Raw genomic sequence first — 26,092 nt, forward strand, 5'->3', positions numbered from 1 at the left:
GATGAAATTTTGTTTCTGACCAAATACTTATTTTCCACCATAATATGCAAATAAAATGAAAAAAAAACAGACAATGTGATTTTCTGGATTTTTTTTTCTCAGTTTGTCTCCCATAGTTGAGGTCTACCTATGATGTAAATTACAGACGCCTCTCATCTTTTTAAGTGGTGGAACTTGCACTATTGCTGACTGACTAAATACATTTTTGCCCCACTGTATTCCTGTATACTTATTGGGGGGGGGGGGGGGGGGGAGATATTACTAGAGATGGATTGTGCGGTATTAGAGAAACATGGCTGCTTTGGTTGACGTCCATCGCTGCGTGCTGAGTCAGGTCGGACTATCTGGTTGCTATGTCCAGTGGTCACACGCTTACGACCACCCCGGACTTTGGGATCATGGGGGTACAAGAAGTCGGCCCAGTCACGAGCCCACCTCCATCTGGAGTAGACGTAGTAACCCTCTCACCTTGGAAGAAACAAGTTCTTTGGCTTTAGACTCAAAAAGATGTTCCAGTTTTTCGGTGTCCACGCTGATCTTGTCCAGCGACTCCCACAAAGTGCCTTTGCCAAACTTCCCACGGCTGCAGCCGTCCGTGTCCTTCACTTCCTTCCAGAACAGCTTCACCGTCTTCCTCTTCTTGTTTAGTGTTGTGTTAAAGGAGTCCGGTGCGACGGTGCTGAAGCTAGGGGGTGCAGGAGGCGGCGGAGGGAATTGGGGGCTCCTTCCCAATAGGGGTGGAGGACACACTGGAGAAGGAGGGATTGGAATAGGAAAACCAGGACAACTGCCAAGTGGTGGCGGCGGAGGAGGCGGTGGAAGGGGTAACCCCGAAATAGATGGCGATGAAGAATGATTTACACTGGGGAATCGGGAAGGTGCAATGGTCTCTGTGGCCTCAAAGTCAAGGACATCAAAGTCCTCCTCCTCGCACAAGTCCGTGAAGTCCAAGTCTTTAATCTTCAGGTCTATCTGTGGGGGGTGCGGAGTTTGCTCCCATAAAGTCTCAGCAGGTTTTTTAAAGGGGGTCATCAGGGTCTTCTCCAGGTTCTTGGCGTTGGTTTCGGCATCAATGCTGTACTGGGCCCTCACACCTTTCTGAGAGTCTGAGACGTTCTCTACGGGCACTTTGGTGGGAGACGTGTAGGGCTCGAAACTTTCCGTCCTGACTGCTGGAGGTCTCTTGTCTCTCGGGGGCTTCCCTGGGTCAGAAGACGCTGCGTTCTTTGCGTTGAGAATTTCAGTTTCGGTCTCGCTCTGTTTTTTTGTATAGAGCATGTCCAGCATGAACTTCTTAGAGCTGCTCTGGTCCATGGTTGGTGGAGGGGAGACCCCAGGACTTGCTGCAGGCAAAGAAGAAGAGGGTCGTCAGCAATGTCGTCTACTTTATTACCAAAATATCCAAACTTTCTGCAGTTCATTCTGGTCTCATTGGTTGATTGCAAACACAGTTTGTAAATTTTGCTAATAAACGACTTTACAAAGGGATACGATTCATACAACGTGTCCTTCATCTACGCAAGGGGACGCGCAGCCTCGGTTTTAACACGAAGGTGAAGTTATCGGTGCATCTCATGTGGGCAATTCATCACAATGGTTACACAAGGCAGAACACGTGTGGTGCCGCTCTTGATACTACAGCGCTGATCTCATATGACCACCAATATGATGCCGAGGCCAGTGATTGGCAGTAGCGGCCCCGTGCCATCGCCATAATGGGTTACACTAGATCATATGCAACTTTCTGCACTCTACAGATAGCTCCTAAAACAACTACATGGTGCAAGTAGTCAGACCGATCCAATGTGGCAGGAAATGTGAACGACAGACGTGACGTGATCGCCGCAGGACTAGGGGGCCACCACGGAGTAGGGGGCATAAATAGGCCATTTATATTAAGACACTAAGATTTTTTTTTTTTTACACCCCCTTTATGAGCAGGACCCCCCCCCCCCCATTTCCCGCTGTGTGTGAATTCTGGAGACGGAGCCTCGTGCATGCAGCGCCGTCGTGTCTTGCCTGGTTCTGCTTCAGGCTCCTCTCGGTCTCCTCCTTTCTCCTCTCTCTCCAAGGTGCTGCTGGCGGAGGAATCGCTGGACCCTGAGCACATTTCCTTCTCATTCACACTGTCATTTTTCTCTTCCTTCTCACTCAGATCCCCTTTTCCTGTGTCCAACAGAGGGGCGGGCAGTGGTTATACGTTGGCCCGAGTGCGGGCGACCCTCCGCATGCTGACAAACGTAGTGCGCCGTACATGCAGGTGCATGGATACAGGAAAGGCTGAGGACGTGTGTATTACAGGGAAGTGCTTAAGAGGGGGCGGGTCAGTACTAAGCAGGGGTGGGGTTATCATGCAGATGGGTGGAGTTAGTCATGGAAAGGAGGATATAAAAAATTATCCTCCATTCGCTCAAAATTACCAGGATTTCTGTAAAGCTTTACCTTTTTCATCCATGCATAAAATAAATAATGCATTATGCAAGCTATCCGCCATAATGGAGGCTGCACAGGCACAAGCTAGCAGACAAATGCGTCATGTGACTATTAAAGGGATTGTCCCATATGTCCTCCATGTGATATTTGCACCTGTGAAGTGTGACACGGTCACCTATAGATTGCATTTCGACAGTGCCTGTGCAGCCGCTCCTGGCCTGGGGGGCTTCATATGGTTGTGCCCCTTCTGTCCGGCAATAACAATGGCCAGGCAGGCTATAACTTACTCTCCTCCCCGCTGCTATCGGTGTTCTGCTGCGGGGAGGTTTCATCGTCGGAGTCGCCCCCGTTCCGCACGGCTTCGGCCAGCACCTCCTGTCTACCTTTGGACAACGCCGACATCTTCTCCAGCTCGGTGGCGGCCAAATTCTCCAGAAATCGATTTCTGAAATGACACGTTGGTAAATGAGCCGAGAAATTGTAAAGATGAAAACAGTGAGGAATTAAGTATTCTGCAGATCGGAAATTTTCATTATTAGAGAGGAGGACGCAGGGAGATATTTACATATTCTCCGGAGGTCGCCAATGTCCACTTTGTGTTGTCCTAAGACATCAGTCCCATCGGGGGGCACAGCATGCAAAATAAACCTGACACCCCCCCCCCCCCCACGTCCCAGAGCAGATATATAAATACTTACTGGAATTTCTTCAGGATGGGTTTGTCCCCATACATGTGATGATTGTTATCCTCCCTGCAGGAAGAATTGGTTATCAGGGGGTACTGGACGGGGGGGGGGGGGGGGGGACACGCGGCATGCCACACGCGGGTTACGGGATAAGTAGGGGGCATGCGTCCTGCACATCGACCATGCGGACAGGGGCCTTACTTTACAATCTGATCATTTTCTCTGTCAATTCCGCTTTTACTAGTTTTCTGCATCTCGGAAACCATCAGCAAGCTGCTGCTGACGGATCTGTGGTTGTGGTGTGTCTCCATTCAGCATTTAGGGTGTAAAAAAAACAAAACAACTCCAATCGTGGTCGCTATCGGGTGATGCCCCCATTACCCAGTTTTCCAAGGGTCCCAAGTGGCCTTTGCCTCGTTATGTCATATTATTCGAATGGCTTCTGAGAGAGGCGGCCATATTGATGGGCACCCAGCTTTCCCTGAATCTGGGGATGACTGAAAAGCTTTTTCCAGGATGCCATACATAGATTATCTTTGCTGAAACAATGAAGGGTAAATGTCGCTATTGTTCTCGTCTATCACACATTTTACGGGGGGAGCATTGCTTCTAGACAGAATATTGTGGAAGACGAAACACTGGTCAGAAAAGGGTTAACACAAGGAAGGCGCAGAATTAGGACGTGACGTAAACCCAAAACACACAAAGGGGCGGTGGAGCAGTGCCATCATCAGCGCCGGAATATTAGGTCAAACGATTTCACAGCAAAACAAGCCTCTAAGCCCCTGGAGGCGGCTGCCAGTGGGGGCATAGATATGGCAACACAAGGGTTAAGAGGGGGCACGCGCTGTCCGGGCACTTACCAAACAGGGTCTGTTTGGTTCACTCTGGAAAAGAAAGGGTTAACATTAAGAGATTACGAGTGTCGTCCGGACCCCGATACTGAAGATAAAGAGGTAAAAGACAGACCCTGTATAGAGACAAGTGCTGCTGACTGGGGGTCCATCGTTCACCATCTTCAAGATCCCCGCTTGCTGTCGGTGGACTAACCATTCTGGTCCTGTCCACCCTTCTCACAGCTGATGATTGTATTCAGGCTGCAGCAGCCAACTGTGACAAACCTGCAGCTGTGCGAGCACGACAGGGTCAGGACAGATCTTGAAAATGGTGAAAGGCGGTGAAACTTTCATTATATGAAGGAGATGACGACACGTACAGGGGTGCACTGTGATAAAAGGATGCACGGAACATCAGATGGCAAGGGTCCAACCACCGGGACCCCAATAATACACAAACAGTGAACACACGGCCCACCATTACCAACAGTGCAGAGACGGAGGACGCCCAGCCCACCATTACCAACAGTGCAGAGACGGAGGGCGCCCAGCCCACCATTACCAACAGTGCAGAGACTGAGGACGCCCCCAGCCCACCATTACCAACAGTGCAGAGACGGAGGACGCCCGGCCCACCATTACCAACAGTGCAGAGACGGAGGACACCCAGCCCACCATTACCAACAGTGCAGAGACTGAGGACGCCCCCAGCCCACCATTACCAACAGTGCAGAGACTGAGGACGCCCCCAGCCCACCATTACCAACAGTGCAGAGACTGAGGACGCCCCCAGCCCACCATTACCAACAGTGCAGAGACGGAGGACACCCAGCCCACCATTACCAACAGTGCAGAGACTGAGGACGCCCAGCCCACCATTACCAACAGTGCAGAGACTGAGGACACCCAGCCCACCATTACCAACAGTGCAGAGACGGAGGACGCCCAGCCCACCATTACCAACAGTGCAGAGACTGAGGACACCCAGCCCACCATTACCAACAGTGCAGAGACGGAGGACGCCCAGCCCACCATTACCAACAGTGCAGAGACGGAGGACGCCCGGCCCACCATTATCAGCAGTGCAGAGACGGAGGACGCCCGGCCCACCATTACCAACAGTGCAGAGACGGAGGACGCCCGGACCACCATTACCAACAGTGCAGAGACGGAGGACGCCCGGCCCACCATTACCAACAGTGCAGAGACGGAGGACGCCCAGCCCACCATTACCAACAGTGCAGAGACGGAGGACGCCCGGCCCACCATTACCAACAGTGCAGAGACGGAGGACGCCCGGCCCACCATTACCAACAGTTCAGATACGGAGGATGTCCGGCCCACCATTACCAACAGTGCAGAGACGGAGGATGCCCAGCCCACCATTACCAACAGTGCAGAGACGGAGGGCACCCAGCCCACCATTATCAACAATGCAGAGACGGAGGATGCCCTGCCCACCATTACCAACAGTGCAGAGACGGAGGGCACCCAGCCCACCATTACCAACAGTGCAGAGATGGAGGATGCCCGGCCCACCATTACCAACAGTGCAGAGACGGAGGGCACCCAGCCCACCATTACCAACAGTGCAGAGACGGAGGACGCCCGGCCCACCATTACCAACAGTGCAGAGACGGAGGACGCCCAGCCCACCATTACCAACAGTGCAGAGACGGAGGGCACCCAGCCCACCATTACCAACAGTGCAGAGACGGAGGACGCCCGGCCCACCATTACCAACAGTGCAGAGATGGTAATGGTGGGCCGGGCATCCTCCATCTCTGCACTGTTGGTAATGGTGGGCTGGGTGCCCTCCGTCTCTGCACTGTTGGTAATGGTGGGCCGGGCGTCCTCAGTCTCTGCACTGTTGGTAATGGTGGGCCGGGCATCCTCCATCTCTGCACTGTTAGTAATGGTGGGCTGGGTGCTCTCCGTCTCTGCACTGTTGGTAATGGTGGGCTGGGCGTCCTCCGTCTCTGCACTGTTGGTAATGGTGGGCCGGGCATCCTCCAACAGTGCAGAGATGGAGGGCACCCAGCCCACCATTACCAACAGTGCAGAGACGGAGGGCGCCCAGCCCACCATTGCCAACAGTGCAGAGACGGAGGACGCCCAGCCCACCATTACCAACAGTGCAGAGACGGAGGACGCCCAGCCCACCATTACCAACAGTGCAGAGACAGAGGGCATCCAGCCCACCATTACCAACAGTGCAGAGACAGAGGGCATCCAGCCCACCATTACCAACAGTGCAGAGATGAAGGACGCCCAACCCACCATTACCAACAGTGCAAAGACAGAGGGCATCCAGCCCACCATTATCAACAGTGCAGAGATGGAGGACGCACAGCCCACCATTATCAACCGTGCAGAGATGGAGGACGCACAGCCCACCATTATCAGCAGTGCAGAGACGGAGGATGCCCGACCACCATTACCAACAGTGCAGAGACGGAGGACGCCCGACCACCATTGCCAACAGTGCAGAGACGGAGGACGCCCGGCCCACCATTATCAGCAGTGCAGAGACGGAGGATGCCCGACCACCATTACCAACAGTGCAGAGACGGAGGACGCCCGACCACCATTGCCAACAGTGCAGAGACGGAGGACGCCCGACCACCATTACCAACAGTGCAGAGACTGAGGACGCCCCCAGCCCACCATTACCAACAGTGCAGAGACGGAGGGCACCCAGCCCACCATTATCAGCAGTGCAGAGACGGAGGACGCCCAGCCCACCATTACCAACAGTGCAGAGACGGAGGACGCCCAGCCCACCATTACCAACAGTGCAGAGACGGAGGACGCCCAGCCCACCATTACCAACAGTGCAGAGACGGAGGACGCCCAGCCCACCATTATCAACCGCGCAGAGATGGAGGACGCACAGCCCACCATTATCAGCAGTGCAGAGACGGAGGATGCCCGACCACCATTACAGAGACGGAGGACGCCCGACCACCATTGCCAACAGTGCAGAGACGGAGGACGCCCAGCCCACCATTACCAACAGTGCAGAGACGGAGGACGCCCGGCCCACCATTATCAGCAGTGCAGAGACGGAGGACGCCCAGCCCACCATTACCAACAGTGCAGAGACGGAGGACGCCTGACCACCATTACCAACAGTGCAGAGACAGAGAAAGCCCAGCCCACCATTACCAACAGTGCAGATGCGGAGGACGCCCGGCCCACCATTACCAACAGTGCAGATGCAGAGGACGCCCAGCTCACCATTACCAACAGTGCAGAGACGGAGGGCACCCAGCCCACCATTACCAACAGTGCAGAGACGGAGGACGCCCAGCCCACCATTACCAACAGTGCAGAGACGGAGGACGCCCAGCCCACCATTATCAACCGCGCAGAGATGGAGGACGCACAGCCCACCATTATCAGCAGTGCAGAGACGGAGGATGCCCGACCACCATTACAGAGACGGAGGACGCCCGACCACCATTGCCAACAGTGCAGAGACGGAGGACGCCCAGCCCACCATTACCAACAGTGCAGAGACGGAGGACGCCCGGCCCACCATTATCAGCAGTGCAGAGACGGAGGACGCCCAGCCCACCATTATCAGCAGTGCAGAGACGGAGGACGCCCAGCCCACCATTACCAACAGTGCAGAGACGGAGGACGCCTGACCACCATTACCAACAGTGCAGAGACAGAGAAAGCCCAGCCCACCATTACCAACAGTGCAGATGCGGAGGACGCCCGGCCCACCATTACCAACAGTGCAGATGCAGAGGACGCCCAGCTCACCATTACCAACAGTGCAGAGACGGAGGGCACCCAGCCCACCATTACCAACAGTGCAGAGACGGAGGACGCCCAGCCCACCATTACCAACAGTGCAGAGACGGAGGGCACCCAGCCCACCATTACCAACAGTGCAGAGACGGAGGACGCCCGGCCCACCATTATCAGCAGTGCAGAGACGGAGGACGCCCGGCCCACCATTACCAACAGTGCAGAGACGGAGGGCACCCAGCCCACCATTACCAACAGTGCAGAGACGGAGGGCACCCAGCCCACCATTACCAACAGTGCAGAGACGGAGGATGCCTCACCCACCATTACCAACGGTGCAGAGACAGAGGGCACCCGGCGAGCCATTACCATTGTGAGCAGACTGTGTTGGTCACCCTCCATTGCAGGCTATAGGAGATCAGGATAGAAAGCTCAGGCACTTCTCTGATGGTAATGATGGGAAGGGTACCCTCATCCTTTCTAGTAGCCCACCCAATGAGAGCCGCTGTACGCCCCCACCTCCTCGCAGTACTCCCCTGCTGTGTCTTGCACTCGTTCCTTTTGGATTCTGTAGGATTTCTGCACAATGGCCATTGATCTGGGCTTGTAATCCGGAAGCGGTGACCGATACTGCACCCGCCAAAGAGGCAGCCCCCGGCCCTCGCACCTCCGGGATCCCATGTCCCCCTGACCACAGCAGGACTCACCTTCACATCATATCTGCGGGAGGAGGCCGAGGTCCTGAATAGAGGCCTGCGGAGAGCGCACCGGCCACTACTATGGTAACAAGCGCAAGACAAAAGGTTCCCCCTCTCCACTCCCAGCCCCCTTTCTGGGAACTTTACAAGAGCCGACTGCAAGCAGCCCAGCAGTTTACAGCCTGAGCAGTCGCCAGGGCCCGAGGTTCACGTCAGCGGCACACTATATTGCTGTAATACTCTGCACTGCGGCTTATAGTCATACACACCTATCAATGCAGCCACAAGAGAAAAAAAATACTCTATAATCACTAACAACCAGTCTAATGGGAAAAAGTTCATGAAAAGTTTATTAACTTTCTGCTTTAGTTTTTCAACATTTCTAGAACATTTTAGGGTGAAAGTTGCTTCCACCCTCTATTATTCCCCACAGGGGGGGAAAAAAAAAAAAGGTTTTTGTCTTATAACCGTCACTGATGTGATTTTTAGAAGCCGCAACATTGTTTAGTCACTACTTACTTAAATATACTCCGGTCACCGACTATGGGGGTCTTCTCCACCTCTGGGGGGGATTTGGACAGGGAGATGTTGGCGGAGCTGCTGTGCGTGCTGCCGCTCTCGGGGGTCGGTCTGTAAGGTGAGAACATGGAGAGGTTTAGTGACATCATCCACAAACGTGAAAAAGACTTTAAGACCTTGTGTACAAGGGGAGTTAAAAAAAAAAACAACAAAACTGGATTTGCATTTTAACTTTGTTGAAAAGTTGCACAACTTTTTAAAATAAAACTCAGCAGGATTGTGTCACCTCAGCTGGACACTAGGGGGCGGCATAGCAGTATATTTAGGAAAATGCCCCCCCCATGGAATGGGACAAGTCGCGAAACTTCACGAAAAAAAGATTTGGAATATTTTTCTGCAATGTAAGAAGTTTGCACTCATTAGAACTAGAAAAGAAAATAATTTTCATAAAAGACCCCAATGTGACACGAATTGTGGTTGCATATTTTGCTGCACAGTGGGCACCAGAAGTTTCGGACGATGAAGGGCCCCCTCCGTCAACGGGACGCCCACCCCCTGTGGTGTATGGGGTGGTTGTAGGTTTGCACTCACTGCTCGCTCGGTGGGGTCATATCCGGGGTCGGCGGTTCCACATCACAGCTTGGCGGGCTGGGGGGCGGCACCTTCTCCGGCGGTGATGGCGGCACGATGCATACAGTGGGCTTCTGCACGTTGCACAGTTTGGCAGCATTCCTTAGGTTACTGCTATTTTCAATAGGGGGCGTTACAGGTGTGGCAGTGGTGGTGTTGATCTTCGCCCATACTTCGGCGCTATTGCCCAGGGAACGTCTGGAGCGTCGTCCCTCTTCTACCCCTAGGGAATTTTTCCTACGATCCTTGCGGGGTACGCCGGAGGTTTCCTCATTGTCGCCGTCCTCCAATCGTAACGCGCTCTGCACCAAACACAGGAGGTTGCCCCTCTTTAATAAGTGACATTTTGGAAATTGCAAATAATAGCTACAAACATTTAAGCAATGTATTCGGCAAGGACCATGATGTAAGATCATGAATGCTGGGTGAGAAGGCTCTGATACACGGTGTGTTGAATTTCTGCCCAGTTAAAACCACAAGCGACATTCCCTGCGGAGTGAAATCTTGTGACGGGGGCAACATGTCCCTTCCATGTCTCCCTGCGACGTTCTGCAGCCCCGTGTCCCCCAGGAGAACGCCGCAGCTCTGCGCCAAGTATGAGGAGTGTGAAAGCTACAGTAATTGGCACAGTAATTACTATTACTACTCAGTGTGACTAACAGGCGACCCTCCGGTATCATGGTCGTGCCATCTGCGGCCGGCACTGACACCGCAGGTACTTCTCATGATGGTACGTGTTCTAGATAAGAGCTGCCACCACCCAGAGATGATTATTACAAGAGCAAATATAGGAAGGAAGCAAAGTTCACCACAGCTGAGACCATAATACACGACCAGTGTTATACCCAAGAGATGCCGTCATCACACTGCTGACTGTCACTGGAAACAGTCAACAAGCATGTGGATAGAGTATGGCTGTTCCTACATCAGATGACTGCAGTCACAATGGAGCTTCCAAAAAAAGCTGACTCCCAGAGCAAGCACTGCACATGCAGAGGATGATGGAAGACTTTGATATTTAAAGGGGTTGTCCAGGTAAGAAAACCATGACTACTGTGCACCCATTGAGCCAAACCTGTCCACAGATTGTATGTGCCATTATATTCACTTAGAGTGCAGCTGCACTATTAGCCTGTGAACAGGTGTGACACTAGCCATGCTTTTCTAACCTAGGACAATCCCTTTAAGGCCAACTTCTCAAAAAGTGAAAACGAAACGCATTTTCCACTGCACTTCACTGTGTACACTGTCCGAAGCTGCGTGAGAATCACAGCACGTGTTGTGCAAATGGTGAAATACACTTTTTTTTTTTTTTTTTTGCAATAATATCCATAGAGGTAAACAGCACCGAGGGTGTCACTGCCAGAGGGCCACAGGATTTTCCACTGCGTTTTAATACATCACAAGCAGCGAAAAATGTCCGCAGCATAAATGGATAGGAGCTGTGGGTTTGAGATTTGCAGTATGTGTATAGGGTTAAATGTGCGACTCCTCAGCATTTTTTGGCAAAGATAGTCACATGGAAATGTACCGCTGTGGGGGTCACTGCCAGAGGTTCACAGTAAGAACATGGTCTAAGACTGCCGTTTGATCTGTATCTGACCTGTTTTACCAATGACGAGTGGCAGAATCCAGGAAGCCCTGACATATCTGCAACAAGTCAAGAGGAGCAAGGACTCCAGAAAAGACTTTGTGCAGCTGCGGAGCTTTGCTCCGACGCGCCGTGTAGCGCATCATTGTACATAAAGTGTGACCTCAACCCCATGATCTGGGAGGCGGAGGTCAGCTGTAATCAGGCGTTTCCATATATGACATAACGTTACAGAGTTCCCCGGGGAGGGCGCTTCTGTCAGTCTGCGGAGGCTCCAGGCCAGTGTATACATGACGGACGACTCTTATATGTCACGGCTACATGTAACCTGCCTGTACATTATATGCTCTGCCTCCAGGTAACAGCTCAGATGACACCGGAAACTTCCAGGACGAGTCCAGAACAACTGTTAAAGTTAAAACCCCAATGAAAACTTTTCCTGTGCAGAGATCTACGTCCCCCCTGCAATTGTAAACAGTCTCATGCAAATAAAGTTTTGCAACTTTCCAAGAGTTTTCAGGCCTTTTTTTTTTTTTTTATTTACTGCATTTGCACCTATTTTTTTCTGGTTTTTTTTTTTTGCACCAAATTCCTCTGACCGATTTTCAGATATTTTTGAGTAAATACCGTAGTAGAGTTGCATGCAACATTTTAACGGATCGTGAGACTTTACTCTAAAAAGGGAAAATAAAGGGTAGAGACTTTTACTTTTAACCCCTTGATGCTTTTAGGTCCAATATTATCTATCCATTTACTGGGAAATTTTTTCCCTTCAGTTTATACAACTTTTCTGATTTTTTTTCGTTCATTGAAATATCTGAATGAAAGCTTGATTTTGGGTTAAATTCTAGGATACGTATAAGTTATTATTTTTTATGATGGAGGAGGTTTACACTGTGAAAAAGCAAGCCTTCCATTTATTTATTTACTTTTTATGAAATTTAATGTGCGCTTTGCACAATGCCAACGATTGGGGCGACACAACATGTATTTTTTTTCCAAAATAAAATCAGTTTTTAAAAGGAAAAAATTTTAATTTATATTTTTGTTAAATAAAATTGTTAAAGCTAGAGTTGAAAAATATTGTCAGGACACCAGTCCAGTGCCCATCTGTGGTCCATGGACAGTGGACTGCAAATCTCCTAGTTCCTGCAGCCACCACTAGAGGAGCCTGTGCTCCCCCTAGTGATGACTGCAATGATATCCACCTGCAGCCACCATTAGGGGGAGCCTCCTCTACACAGCCTGAGGTCTGTATGCAGTAAGCTCCTGTGCTCCCCCTAGTGATGACTGCAATGATATCCGCCTGCAGCCACCATTAGGGGGAGCCTCCTCTACACAGCCTGAGGTCTGTATGCAGTAAGCTCCTGTGCTCCCTAGTGGTGACTGCAATGATATCTGCATACAGCTACCACTTGGGGGAGCCTCCTCTGCAAAGCCTGAGGTCTGTATGCAGTGAGCTCATGTGCTCCCCCTAGTGGTGACTGCAATGATATCCGCCTACAGCCACCACTTGGGGGAGCCTCCTCTGCAAAGCCTGAGATCTGTATGCAGTAAGCTCCTGTGCTCCCCCTAGTGGTGACTGCAATATCATCTGCCTGCAGCCACCACTAGGGAGAGCCTTCCCTTCACAGCCAGAGGTCTAGATGCAGTAAGCTCCTGTGCTCCCCCTAATGGTGACTGCAATGATATCTCCCTGTAGTCATCACTAGGGGAAGCCTCTTCTGCACAATCTGAGGTCTGTATGCAGTAAACTACTGTGCTCCCCCTAGTGGTGACTGCAATGATATCCGCCTGCAGCCACCACTAGGAGGAGCCTCCCCCGCACAGCCTGAGGTCTGTATGCAGTAAACTTTGTGCTCCCTTTAGTGATGAATGCAATGATATCTGCCTGCAGCCACCACTAGGGGGAGCTACCTCTACACAGTCTGAGGTCTGTGTATGCAGTAAGCTCCTGTGCTCCCCCTAGTGGTGTCTGCAATGATATCCTCCTACAGCCACCACTTGGGGGAGCCTCCTCTGCAAAGCCTGAGGTCTGTATGCAGTAAGCTCCTGTGCTCCCTAGTGGTCACTGCAATGATATCCGCCTACAGAAACCACTTGTGGGAGCCTCCTCTGCAAAGCCTGACGTCTGTATGCAGTAAGCTCCTGTGCTCCCCCTAGTGGTGACTGCAATGACATCCACCTACAGCCACCACTTGGGGGAGCCTCCTCTGCAAAGTCTGAGGTCTGTGTATGCAGTAAGCTCCTGTGCTCCCTCTAGTGGTGACTGCAATGATATCTGCCTGCAAACACCACTAGGGGGAGCCTCCTCTACACAGTCTGAGGTCTGTATACAGTAAGCTCATGTGCTCCCTCTAGTGGTGACTGCAATGATATCCGCCTGCAACCACCACTAGGGGGAGTTTCCTCTACACAGTCTGAGGTCTGTATACAGTAAGCTCCTGTGCGCCCTCTAGTGGTGACTGCAGGACGGCAGAATGATAGGAAATTGCTCCAGTAACAGTTTCCTAATGTAATTGCAGCATTAGAGCAATGTTTCAGGCTGCGGGAGCTCTGAGGGGCAGTCAGAGAAGACGTCTGGGGAATGCGTTTATGGAAAGCATGTGAGGAATGCAGCGGCAGTAAGGAGATGGTGACGGCTCACATCCCTGCAAGGCGCAGGAGGATTTCCTTCTCGGTAACAGCTCATCAGTGACGGCGCAGACAACAGATATGGCAGGAGTCGTCTCCCGGGCTGGTGATGAGTAGGCCACAGACTCACCTCGTACAGAGCCAGCCGCTGCTTCAGGTCCGGGTCCGTCCCCTTGTTGTTCATGTGTCTCTGGATGAGCCGCTCCATCCCCAGCTGCTCCAGACAGTCCGTCACGTCGTAGAAGGAGTCTTGGTCCGGGAGCGCCCCCAACGTCTGCACAGATAAAAGCGTTATCCATAAATCACCGGACAACTAAAAAAATCCACAAGCCCCGGTCTACAACGCTCTACTCTATGGGGATAGATAGAGCCCCCTCCTCACACGTCAGTAAGAGGGGGACACAGGGGGTCTCACTCACCTGCTTTCCTGAAAATTGGATTTGCTAAAAAAGACAACAGCTGGATTAGAAGCTCCGGGGGACACAGACGGGTCGGCACATTTCACATTCATGCACAATGCCACAGCGCACACAGCAGCAGGAGCGTTCTCTGGTGGGCACGGACCCCCCTGTAGGAGAACCGTGTGTGCACCCCCTAAGTCTACTATGTAATGGTAATCTGACCAGTGCGGGACGCTGTTATCCAGGAAACTATGGCCGATTACAAGACTCAGATGGTCCTCACTCCGATCATAAAAAAAACAATTTAATTCTGTAGATACCCAGTAGGGGGCGACAGTGCCATCCTGACGCATGACGGGAAGGACATTCAGGGTTAATTTAAAGCTGCATTGAGATCACTAGGATATGCCATCATTTAATGACCAATCTCTGGGAGCTCCTGAAAATAAACGCCACATATACAAAGCTCCAGGCAACAGAAGCCCGGGGTGCCGATGTGCAGGGAAGACCAGTGACGGCAGATTCTAGCGATATACCTCCCCTTTAAGTTCTGACATCATGGGTGTATTTGCCCTTTAAGTATCAGGCTAGATTTCCCCTTTAATCCCGGCTCATCCCCCCCGGCTGGATGTGGTTTCATGGTGTTGGCTGCGGCTGATGGATGCGATCCCAGCTCTGCAGACTGGAGATGTAAAACACCACGGGCCTCTGATGAGGTGACAGTGCCGCTATAAAACACGTGCAGCGAGCGCCGCGGCCGGCACGTCATTTATCCTGTATTCATTCTCCAGACGCAAGGGGGGGCGTGCAATCTGCTGCACGCACCGGGGGAAGGAGGATGCAGAAAGATGCACAGTTTTTGCACCAAATTTTGCGAAGGATAAGTTCCCCGCTCTGCCTTTTATCTCCTCCCCACTTTCTTGGCATCCATACTTGTCACAGCTGAGAGTTTGCTACAATTGTACGCAGTCTAGACACTCCTCTGCAAGCTGAAATCATCAGCAGCACCGATTCTTACAATGTATCACTCCGGATTCCAGGCTTAGTCTAGACTGGATACAATTGTAACAAACCCTCAGCAGTGATAAGTATTAGGTCAGGATGGGGCTTGAGCCAATGTAAATGATGCAAAGAAAAAAATAGCAATTCACTGACAGGAAGAAAAAAAATGAAGAAATTTTGAAAAGTATCTTAGAAAGTTACAATAATAATTCCACCCCCTCTTCCCAAATGCCTCACATGGGGGCACATTACTCATGAGTTGTAGGGTCTCACTATGACACAGGAATGGACTGCACGATACAGGAGCAAACCCAAAGAATGGAGGCTCCTCGAGTCCTACACAACCCCAGATCTTATCGGCCTGGTGCACGGCTGACCGGACCCCTGATGAAGGGTCCTCTGCTTCTGCACAGGGGTCTGCACGATGCCAGTGCACGGTGTGACGCCATTCCATGCGCAGAGGGGAAGAAGCGGCGTGGAGGCGATGGTTGGCATGCAGAGGTAGGTGCAGGGATACTAGAGCAAGGAAGGATGGGCTGTCCTGTGTGCCCAAAAAAGCCGCCATGTTCACACTCACAATAACCCAGCGGCCATGTCTGTGCGTGTGATCGCGGCCCCCTACATGCTCAGTGCAGGGCCACCACGTCTTGCTTACCTTGTTGATGAGAGTCATGGCAAACACCAGCAGCTCCGAGTCCGCCCCATTCTTCTCTTCCAGGATATCTATGAGGTTTGACCATGGGTTGGTACCTGGATACGAGGGGTAAAACATCGGGCTGTCAAGTGCATATCCTGACACATTGTGACGACACAATGCTGGACATGTCAGGTTTATAGATGACCGACGTTCACTAGGAGATTTGCGGGGTTATGAGAGGATGAGGTAAAGTAAGCAGCAGATGTGGGGTCCTGACCCGGTGTGAGCCAGACGGGTCCTTCAGATGTGAGGACCCCCGACTGCGCCATGACCTGTAAAAGTGCCGATGTGGGACTCACCCCGGTTGTGATCCACAGTATTCACGGCTTTGATCAGGAGCGGGGCGTTGGATTCTGTATACTCCACGAATACGATCAGCAGCTTGAGGGCTGTCTTCACCACCAGGCGGTACTGTGGGGGCAGACGAGGGGCGTTAGGACCCAGCGTGTCATCATTCACTTCTGTGACAAGTATGGTGGCGCCGTCCGTGAGGGGACGGCGGACAGTGACGGACTCACCGGACTGCCGCACAGCGTGTACAGCCACTGCACCGTCTCATTGTGATTGATCACTCCATTCATCCCATCCACAAAGAGCATGATCTGACTCAGGGCTGCGGCCAAACACAAAGCGTCACAGGTCACCAGTGTACCCCCAGACCAGGCGGTGAGACGCCATCGTGGCTGCCCCTGGCTGGTCCTACACTGGGTACTTACCCCTCAGGATGTAGTTTTGGTAGTTCTGGTCAGCCTCGGCCCCGACCTTGATGAGACACGTCAGCCCCTCCGAATTCACAAACTCCGGCACCAGGTCTTTATCCTCCTGTGAAAGGGATGAGACCAGCAATAATACATATGAGAACTTAGAAGGGCATGCTGGGACATGTAGTACCACACCATGCTTCGTGTAACATACATGGGCGCAGACACTCGGGGTCCTATATCACCACCACTTAAGACTCCTTTGATCCCTCAGACATATGGATCCCACTAGACCCACTATCAGGGGCCACATTTCCATGAACCCCCCATTATACAGTCAGTGGAGAATTCTTACCTGGAACAGCTGTTTGAGTGAGAAGAGCGACCTCCGTAACTCGGGGCCATTGGCGTTGTATAACTTTTCTGTGGAGTGAGATGGAAAGAAGTGATTAGGAGCCTCGTCACAGATTCCATCCTGCACCGAGGACTTCACATCCCAGCTCCGCCCCGGGGTGATCCCCCCACAACACTGGGGCCTGGGAGCTGCGGCACTAATAAGGGGGCGTCTGCTCCACGTCACCTTCCCTCCCGTCCTGCGACACCCGGCCGCTGCAGAACATCTGTAGACACTAATCTGTGTGTGAGCAGAGAGGAGGCCAAGTCTGCGTCTGGAGTCATTTCATAGGGTCTCACCTAGGATGGCGTGCACTCTCACTGACAGCTGTGTCCGGAGGATCAGCGTCGGACGTCTGCCTTTGCTGGAAAAAGAAAAAAAAAAAAAGATTCCCATGAATGAAACGCAGCCATAGATTCACTACATAGAAAGTCATATTAGTGTATGGAAGTAGAGGCCAGCATAGCGATGGACGCTGCTCAGGTCTGACATCCGCTCATACGTGGCTGAAGGTCCCTCACCTCTGCCCCCTGCATCTGCTTCTCCGTGCCAGCCGGTCCTCACCTCTGCCCCCAGCATCCACTCCTATGTGCCAGCCGGTCCTCATCTCTGCCCCCTGCATCTGCTTCTCTGTGCCAGCCGGTCCTCACCTCTGCCCCCAGCATCCACTCCTATGTGCCAGCGAGTCCTCACCTCTGCCCCCAGCATCCGCTCCTTTGTGCCAGCCGGTCCTCATCTCTGCCCCCTGCATCTGCTTCTCTGTGCCAGCCAGTCCTCACCTCTGCCCCCAGAACCCACTCCTCTGTTCTAGCCAGTCCTCACCTCTGCCCCCTGCATCCGCTCCTCCCTGCCAGCCGGTCCCTCACCTCTGCCCCCAGAATCCGCTCCTCTGTGCCAGCCGGTCCACACCTCTGCCCCCTGCACCCGCTCCTCCCTCTGCCCCCAGCATCCGCTCCTCTGTGCCAGCCGGTCCACACCTCTGCCCCCTGCATCCGCTCCCAGCATCCGCTCCTCTGTGCCAGCCGGTCCTCCCCTCTGCCCCCAGAATCCGCTCCTCTGTCCAAACCGGTCCTCACCTCTGCCCCCCAGCATCAGCTCCTCTGTGCCAGCCGGTCCATCACCTCTGCCCCCAGCATCAGCTCCTCTGGGCCAGCCGGTCCTCACCTCTGCCCCCAGATTCCACTCCTGTGCCAGCCGGTCCTCACCTCTGCCCCCTGCATCCGCTCCTCTGTGCCAGCCCATCCTCCCCTCTGCCCCCTGCACCCGCTCCTCCCTCCGCCCCCAGCATCCGCTCCTCTGTGCCAGCCGGTCCACACCTCTGCCCCCTGCATCCGCTCCTCCCCTCTGCCCCCAGCATCCGCTCCTCTGTGCCAGCCGGTCCTCACCTCTGACCCCAGCATCCACTCCTCCGTGCCAGCCGGTCCCTCACCTCTGCCCCCCAGCATCCGGTCCTCTGTGCCAGCCGGTCCTCACCTCTGCCCCCTGCATCCGCTCCTCTGTGCCAGCCAGTCCTCACCTCTGCCCCCTGCATCCGCTCCTCCGTGCCAGCCGGTCCTCACCTCTGCCCCCTGCATCCGCTCCTCTGTGCCAGCCAGTCCTCACCTCTGCCCCCTGCATCCGCTCCTCTGTGCCAGCCAGTCCTCACCTCTGCCTCCAGCATCCGCTCCTCCGTGCCAGCCGATCCCTCACCTCTGCCCCCCAGCATCCTGGGCACCTCAAGCCCTTACTCAGCCCAGCGACGTCATGGCGGCGTGGCGCACAATGCTGGGTGCAGAAGTGAAGCCCGACTGCCATGAAGCTGTCAATATCAGTCAACTCCTGTAGAACTACAGGTCACAGAATGCTCTTTTACAGATCGATAGAGCAAATGCCCTCAGAATCTGCACTGGTGGCCACATTGGCTTCCTCAGACTCCTTGCAGAATACCACCCGGCGCTTCCTAAACCCAGAGTCACTTTTCAGTCTGAGAAAGCTGAGTATATTGTAGGCTGCTCCTCGTCCTCCTCTGCTTACTGTCAGTGAATGCAAATTACCTTGTTCATATCCAAAAGCTAAAACCATAAAATACTTGCACAGCTGAGAGTTTGTAACAATGTATCCAGTCTAGTGCACAGAGGTCTAAAAGGCAGAAACTTCTGTTAGTTACATGTATCCGTGTGCACACCATGCATTTACCAGCAAAAATAACGCACTGGACACGCCAAGTGAGAGCACGGCCTGAAGTGCATCAATCAAGATTGTCCAGCTTTGGATACGACTGTGACAAACTCTCAGCTGTGACAAGTATTAGGCCGCAGAGGATTTTCAGCCTCTGAGTACAAGGGATGAGGTTTCTATTCACCGGCATAAGTCCGGCTGTTAGATGACGCTACTTGGAGGCTGTATTTGTCACGTCGGACACGTCCCGTAGTCGTGAAGGTTACGTTGCTTTCTTGCTATTTCTCGGCTCCTGCCGGTGACCTCACAGGAAGCGGTCATCACTGGTTATCATCATGGATGCGACATAAGGCCATTACCCTGATTACATGCCGTGAATCACAGCAATATCCTGCCGCAGTGCAGGGGGGCCACCTCTAGGGGCGCCCTCGAGCTGTAGTCACACACAGGCGGTACGATATGTCCACCAGCTCTATTCACTATGGGACATGAGATCAGTACAGGTCTGCACTGTGTGCCGTCTGGGCATGCTGGGATACTTAGTCCGCCCCGTCTTCTGAGGCAGAGCATGCTTAGTCATTTCAGGAAGAGGATCAGGATGGCAAGAACACAATGGCTTTAGTAACAGGAAGCCGGCCATTGTTAGGGTCATTAGCGTGGGCCGAACGCCTGGGACCGGTCAGACTGGTCTATAAGACAGTGATTGCCCAGGGCAGTGCTGCCGAGGCTATCAGGACATGAGAGAGTTGTAGTATGCCAACAGTTAGTAGGTCAGCGCTGATGGAGCAGACTGATGTGTACCCGAGGAAGACTGGGACCAGAAGCCATCCATTACACCTAATTCTTCCCACGTCAGCACGCCATGGGCACGCGGGGCACCTGAGGTCTCCGCCATCTTCCCCGAACAGTCCAAATACCTCACAAGACCAAATTACGTCCCATTTGTTATAAGCGATCAACAAATGGAGGCGGCGTGGTGAATGTGGCCGCAGAAAACAGGATTAGCACTCAGCCCAGCAGATGTGGACCCCGGCTTATTACAGCTCGCCCTGCACTGATCACCGAGAACATGAGATCAGATATTAGGGGGGGCAGGACAGCGACGCGCCGGGGAGGGGGGCCGGACAGCGACGCGCCGACGCCGGGTAGGGGGCAAGACAGCGAAGCTCACCCCCTCTCTCCATAGCCACTGGCAACACACTCCCTTCTCCTGCCTCCTCAGTTCCAAGGTGTGGGAAAAGCATCTTCTCCATCTATATATATATCTACATTACAACACATTTTCTGTGGCCCCTGGCAGCGTGCCCCCTTCTGTGGGCAGAGCATTTTCTCCATCTACATTACATCTCCTTTTCCCTGGCCGCCCGGCAGCATGCCCCCTTCTCCCGGCAGCACGTCCCCTTCTGTGGGCAGAGCATTTTCTCCATCTACATTACATCTCCTTTTCCCTGGCTGCCCGGCCTCGGGCCCCCTTCTCCTGGCAGCGCGTCCCCTTCTGTGGACAGAGCATTTTCTCCATCTACATTATATCTCCTTTTCCCTGGCCGCCCGGCAGCATGCCCCCTTCTCCCGGCAGCACGTCCCCTTCTGTGGACAGAGCATTTTCTCCATCTACATTAAATCTCCTTTTCCCTGGCTGCCCGGCAGCGCATCCCCTTCTGTGGGCAGAGCATTTTCTCCATCTACATTACATCTCCTTTTCCCTGGCCGCCCTGCAGCGTGCCCCCTTCTCCCAGCAGCGCGTCCCCTTCTGTGGACAGAGCATTTTCTCCATCTACATTACATCTCCTTTTCCCTGGCCGCCCGGCAGCGTGCCCCCTTCTCCCGGCAGCGCGTCCCCTTCTGTGGGCAGAGCATTTTCTCCATCTACATTACATCTCCTTTTCCCTGGCCGCCCGGCAGCACGTCCCCTTCTGTGGGCAGAGCATTTTCTCCATCTACATTACATCTCCTTTTCCCTGGCTGCCCGGCAGCGGGCCCCCTTCTCCCGGCAGCGCGTCCCCTTCTGTGGGCAGAGCATTTTCTCCATCTACATTACATCTCCTTTTCCCTGGCTGCCCGGCAGCGCATCCCCTTCTGTGGGCAGAGCATTTTCTCCATCTACATTACATCTCCTTTTCCCTGGCCGCCCGACAGCGTGTCCCCTTCTGTGGGCAGAGCATTTTCTCCATCTACATTACATCTCCTTTTCCCTGGCCGCCCGGCAGCGTGCCCCCTTCTCCCAGCAGCGTGTCCCCTTCTGTGGGCAGAGTATTTTCTCCATCTACATTACATCTCCTTTTCCCTGGCCGCCCGGCAGCGTGCCCCCTTCTCCCGGCAGCGCGTCCCCTTCTGTGGACAGAGCATTTTCTCCATCTACATTACATCTCCTTTTCCCTGGCCGCCCGGCAGCGTGCCCCCTTCTCCCAGCAGCGCGTCCCCTTCTGTGGGCAGAGCATTTTCTACATCTACATTACAGCTCCTTTTCCCTGGCCGCCCGGCAGCGGGCCCCCTTCTCCCGGCAGCGCGTCCCCTTCTGTGGGCAGAGCATTTTCTCCATCTACATTACATCTCCTTTTCCCTGGCCGCCCGGCAGCATGCCCCCTTCTGTGGGCAGAGCATTTTCTCCATCTACATTACATCTCCTTTTCCCTGGCTGCCCGGCAGCGGGTCCCCTTCTGTGGGCAGAGCATTTTCTCCATCTACATTACATCTCCTTTTCCCTGGCTGCCCGGCAGCGCATCCCCTTCTGTGGGCAGAGCATTTTCTCCATCTACATTACATCTCCTTTTCCCTGGCTGCCCGGCAGCGCATCCCCTTCTGTGGGCAGAGCATTTTCTCCATCTACATTACATCTCCTTTTCCCTGGTCGCCCGACAGCGTGCCCCCTTCTCCCGGCAGCGCGTCCCCTTCTTTGGGCACAGCATTTTCTCCATCTACATTACATCTCCTTTTCCCTGGCCGCCCGGCAGCATGCCCCCTTCTGTGGGCAGAGCATTTTCTCCATCTACATTACATCTCCTTTTCCCTGGCTGCCCGGCAGCGCATCCCCTTCTGTGGGCAGAGCATTTTCTCCATCCACATTACATCTCCTTTTCCCTGGCCGCCCGGCAGCGTGCCCCCTTCTCCCGGCAGCGCGTCCCCTTCTGTGGACAGAGCATTTTCTCCATCTACATTACATCTCCTTTTCCCTGGCCGCCCGGCAGCATGCCCCCTTCTCCCGGCAGCACGTCCCCTTCTGTGGGCAGAGCATTTTCTCCATCTACATTACATCTCCTTTTCCCTGGCTGCCCGGCAGCGCATCCCCTTCTGTGGGCAGAGAATTTTCTCCATCCACATTACATCTCCTTTTCCCTGGCCGCCCGGCAGCGTGCCCCCTTCTCCCGGCAGCGCGTCCCCTTCTGTGGACAGAGCATTTTCTCCATCTACATTACATCTCCTTTTCCCTGGCCGCCCGGCAGCATGCCCCCTTCTCCCGGCAGCACGTCCCCTTCTGTGGGCAGAGCATTTTCTCCATCTACATTACATCTCCTTTTCCCTGGCTGCCCGGCAGCGCATCCCCTTCTGTGGGCAGAGAATTTTCTCCATCCACATTACATCTCCTTTTCCCTGGCCGCCCGGCAGCGTGCCCCCTTCTCCCGGTAGCGCGTCCCCTTCTGTGGACAGAGCATTTTCTCCATCTACATTACATCTCCTTTTCCCTGGCCGCCCGGCAGCATGCCCCCTTCTCCCGGCAGCACGTCCCCTTCTGTGGGCAGAGCATTTTCTCCATCTACATTACATCTCCTTTTCCCTGGCCGCCCGGCAGCATGCCCCCTTCTCCCGGCAACACGTCCCCTTCTGTGGGCACAGCATTTTCTCCATCTACATTAAATCTCCTTTTCCCTGGCTGCCCGGCAGCGCATCCCCTTCTGTGGGCAGAGCATTTTCTCCATCTACATTACATCTCCTTTTCCCTGGCCGCCCGGCAGCGTGCCCCCTTCTCCCAGCAGCGCGTCCCCTTCTGTGGGCAGAGCATTTTCTCCATCTACATTACATCTCCTTTTCCCTGGCCGCCCGGCAGCGTGCCCCCTTCTCCCGGCAGCGCGTCCCCTTCTGTGGGTAGAGTATTTTCTCCATCTACATTACATCTCCTTTTCCCTGGCCGCCCGGCAGCATGCCCCCTTCTGTGGGCAGAGCATTTTCTCCATCTACATTACATCTCCTTTTCCCTGGCTGCCCGGCAGCGCATCCCCTTCTGTGGGCAGAGCATTTTCTCCATCTACATTACATCTCCTTTTCCCTGGCTGCCCGGCAGCGCATCCCCTTCTGTGGGCAGAGCATTTTCTCCATCTACATTACATCTCCTTTTCCCTGGCCGCCCGACAGCGTGCCCCCTTCTCCCGGCAGCGCGTCCCCTTCTTTGGGCAGAGCATTTTCTCCATCTACATTACATCTCCTTTTCCCTGGCCGCCCGGCAGCGTGCCCCCTTCTCCCGGCAGCACGTCCCCTTCTGTGGGCAGAGCATTTTCTCCATCTACATTAAATCTCCTTTTCCCTGGCTGCCCGGCAGCGCATCCCCTTCTGTGGGCAGAGCATTTTCTCGATCTACATTACATCTCCTTTTCCCTGGCCGCCCGGCAGCGTGCCCCCTTCTCCCGGCAGCGCGTCCCCTTCTGAGGACAGAGCATTTTCTCCATCTACATTACATCTCCTTTTCCCTGGCCGCCCGGCAGCATGCCCCCTTCTCCCGGCAGCACGTCCCCTTCTGTGGGCAGAGCATTTTCTACATCTACATTACATCTCCTTTTCCCTGGCCGCCCGGCAGCATGCCCCCTTCTCCCGGCAACACGTCCCCTTCTGTGGGCAGAGCATTTTCTCCATCTACATTAAATCTCCTTTTCCCTGGCTGCCCGGCAGCGCATCCCCTTCTGTGGGCAGAGCATTTTCTCCATCTACATTACATCTCCTTTTCCCTGGCCGCCCGGCAGCGTGCCCCCTTCTCCCAGCAGCGCGTCCCCTTCTGTGGGCAGAGCATTTTCTCCATCTACATTACATCTCCTCTTCCCTGGCCGCCCGGCAGCGTGCCCCCTTCTCCCGGCAGCGCGTCCCCTTCTGTGGGCAAGGCATTTTCTCCATCTACATTACATCTCCTTTTCCCTGGCCGCCCGGCAGCATGCCCCCTTCTCCCGGCAGCACGTCCCCTTCTGTGGGCAGAGCATTTTCTCCATCTACATTACATCTCCTTTTCCCTGGCTGCCCGGCAGCGGGCCCCCTTCTCCCGGCAGCGCGTCCCCTTCTGTGGGCAGAGCATTTTCTCCATCTACATTACATCTCCTTTTCCCTGGCTGCCCGGCAGCGCATCCCCTTCTGTGGGCAGAGCATTTTCTCCATCTACATTACATCTCCTTTTCCCTGGCTGCCCGACAGCGTGCCCCCTTCTCCCGGTAGCGCGTCCCCTTCTGTGGGCAGAGCATTTTCTCCATCTACATTACATCTCCTTTTCCCTGGCTGCCCGGCAGCGCATCCCCTTCTGTGGGCAGAGCATTTTCTCCATCTACATTACATCTCCTTTTCCCTGGCCGCCCGACAGCGTGCCCCCTTCTCCCGGCAGCGCGTCCCCTTCTGTGGGCAGTGCATTTTCTCCATCTACATTACATCTCCTTTTCCCTGGCCGCCCGGCAGCGTGCCCCCTTCTCCCGGCAGCGCGCCCCCTTCTGTGGACAGAGCATTTTCTCCATCTACTTTACATCTCCTTTTCCCTGGCCGCCCGGCAGCGTGCCCCCTTCTCCCAGCAGCGCGTCCCCTTCTGTGGGCAGAGCATTTTCTCCATCTACATTACATCTCCTTTTCCCTGGCCGCCCGGCAGCGTGCCCCCTTCTCCCGGCAGCGCGTCCCCTTCTGTGGGCAGAGCATTTTCTCCATCTACATTACATCTCCTTTTCCCTGGCTGCCCGGCAGCATGCCCCCTTCTGTGGGCAGAGCATTTTCTCCATCTACATTACATCTCCTTTTCCCTGGCTGCCCGGCAGCGCATCCCCTTCTGTGGGCAGAGCATTTTCTCCATCTACATTACATCTCCTTTTCCCTGGCCGCCCGACAGCGTGCCCCCTTCTCCCGGCAGTGCGTCCCCTTCTTTGGGCAGAGCATTTTCTCCATCTACATTACATCTCCTTTTCCCTGGCCGCCCGGCAGCGTGCCCCCTTCTCCCAGCAGCGTGTCCCCTTCTGTGGGCAGAGCATTTTCTCCATCTACATTACATCTCCTTTTCTGTGACCCCCGGCAGTGCATCCCCTTCTCCCGGCAGTGCGTCCCCTTCTGTGGGCAGAGCATTTTCTCCATCTACATTACATCTCCTTTTCTGTGGCCCCCGGCAGTGTGCCCCCTTCTCCCGGCAGCGCATCCCCTTCTGTGGGCAGAGCATTTTCTCCATCTACATTACATCTCCTTTTCTGTGGCCCCCGGCAGTGCGTCCCCTTCTCCCAGCAGCGCGTCCCCTTCTGTGGACAGAGCATTTTCTCCATCTACATTACATCTCCTTTTCCCTGGCCGCCCGGCAGCGTGCCCCCTTCTCCCGGCAGCGCGTCCCCTTCTGTGGGCAAAGCATTTTCTCCATCTACATTACATCTCCTTTTCCCTGGCCGCCCGGCAGCGGGCCCCCTTCTCCCGGCAGCGCGTCCCCTTCTGTGGGCAAAGCATTTTCTCCATCTACATTACATCTCCTTTTCCCTGGCCGCCCGGCAGCGGGCCCCCTTCTCCCGGCAGCGCGTCCCCTTCTGTGGGCAGAGCATTTTCTCCATCTACATTACATCTCCTTTTCCCTGGCCGCCCGGCAGCGTGCCCCCTTCTCCCGGCAGCGTGTCCCCTTCTGTGGGCAGAGCATTTTCTCCATCTACATTACATCTCCTTTTTCCCTGGCCACCGGCAGCACACCCCCTTCCCCTGGCTCCTCAGCTCCCGGCTGTGGGCAGAGCATCTTCTCCATCTATATAT

At 54.2% G+C, this 26,092-nt stretch overlaps 1 protein-coding gene across 2 annotated transcripts in view; it reads right to left on the reverse strand.

The window, feature by feature from the left end:
- FHOD1 (formin homology 2 domain containing 1) overlaps positions 1-26,092 on the reverse strand; it is a 70,819-nt gene that overhangs the window by 8,942 nt on the left and 35,785 nt on the right. The window contains exons 3-14 of one of the 2 annotated variants that reach the window (XM_073554966.1): positions 17,284-17,348; positions 16,946-17,013; positions 16,606-16,711; positions 16,408-16,502; positions 16,189-16,300; positions 15,848-15,942; positions 13,920-14,063; positions 9,526-9,866; positions 8,935-9,045; positions 2,721-2,878; positions 2,020-2,166; positions 469-1,343 (exon numbers count right to left, since the gene is read on the reverse strand). In XM_073554966.1, coding sequence (XP_073411067.1) covers positions 469-1,343; positions 2,020-2,166; positions 2,721-2,878; positions 8,935-9,045; positions 9,526-9,866; positions 13,920-14,063; positions 15,848-15,942; positions 16,189-16,300; positions 16,408-16,502; positions 16,606-16,711; positions 16,946-17,013; positions 17,284-17,348 — 2,317 coding nt within the window. The remainder of the gene's footprint in view (positions 1-468; positions 1,344-2,019; positions 2,167-2,720; positions 2,879-8,934; positions 9,046-9,525; positions 9,867-13,919; positions 14,064-15,847; positions 15,943-16,188; positions 16,301-16,407; positions 16,503-16,605; positions 16,712-16,945; positions 17,014-17,283; positions 17,349-26,092) is intronic. The other variant, XM_073554967.1, reaches the window with a different exon arrangement.

This window comes from Dendrobates tinctorius, unplaced genomic scaffold (assembly GCF_039654945.1).
Source record: "Dendrobates tinctorius isolate UK_male_01 unplaced genomic scaffold, ASM3965494v1 ptg000214l, whole genome shotgun sequence".
NCBI lineage: Eukaryota > Metazoa > Chordata > Amphibia > Anura > Dendrobatidae > Dendrobates > Dendrobates tinctorius.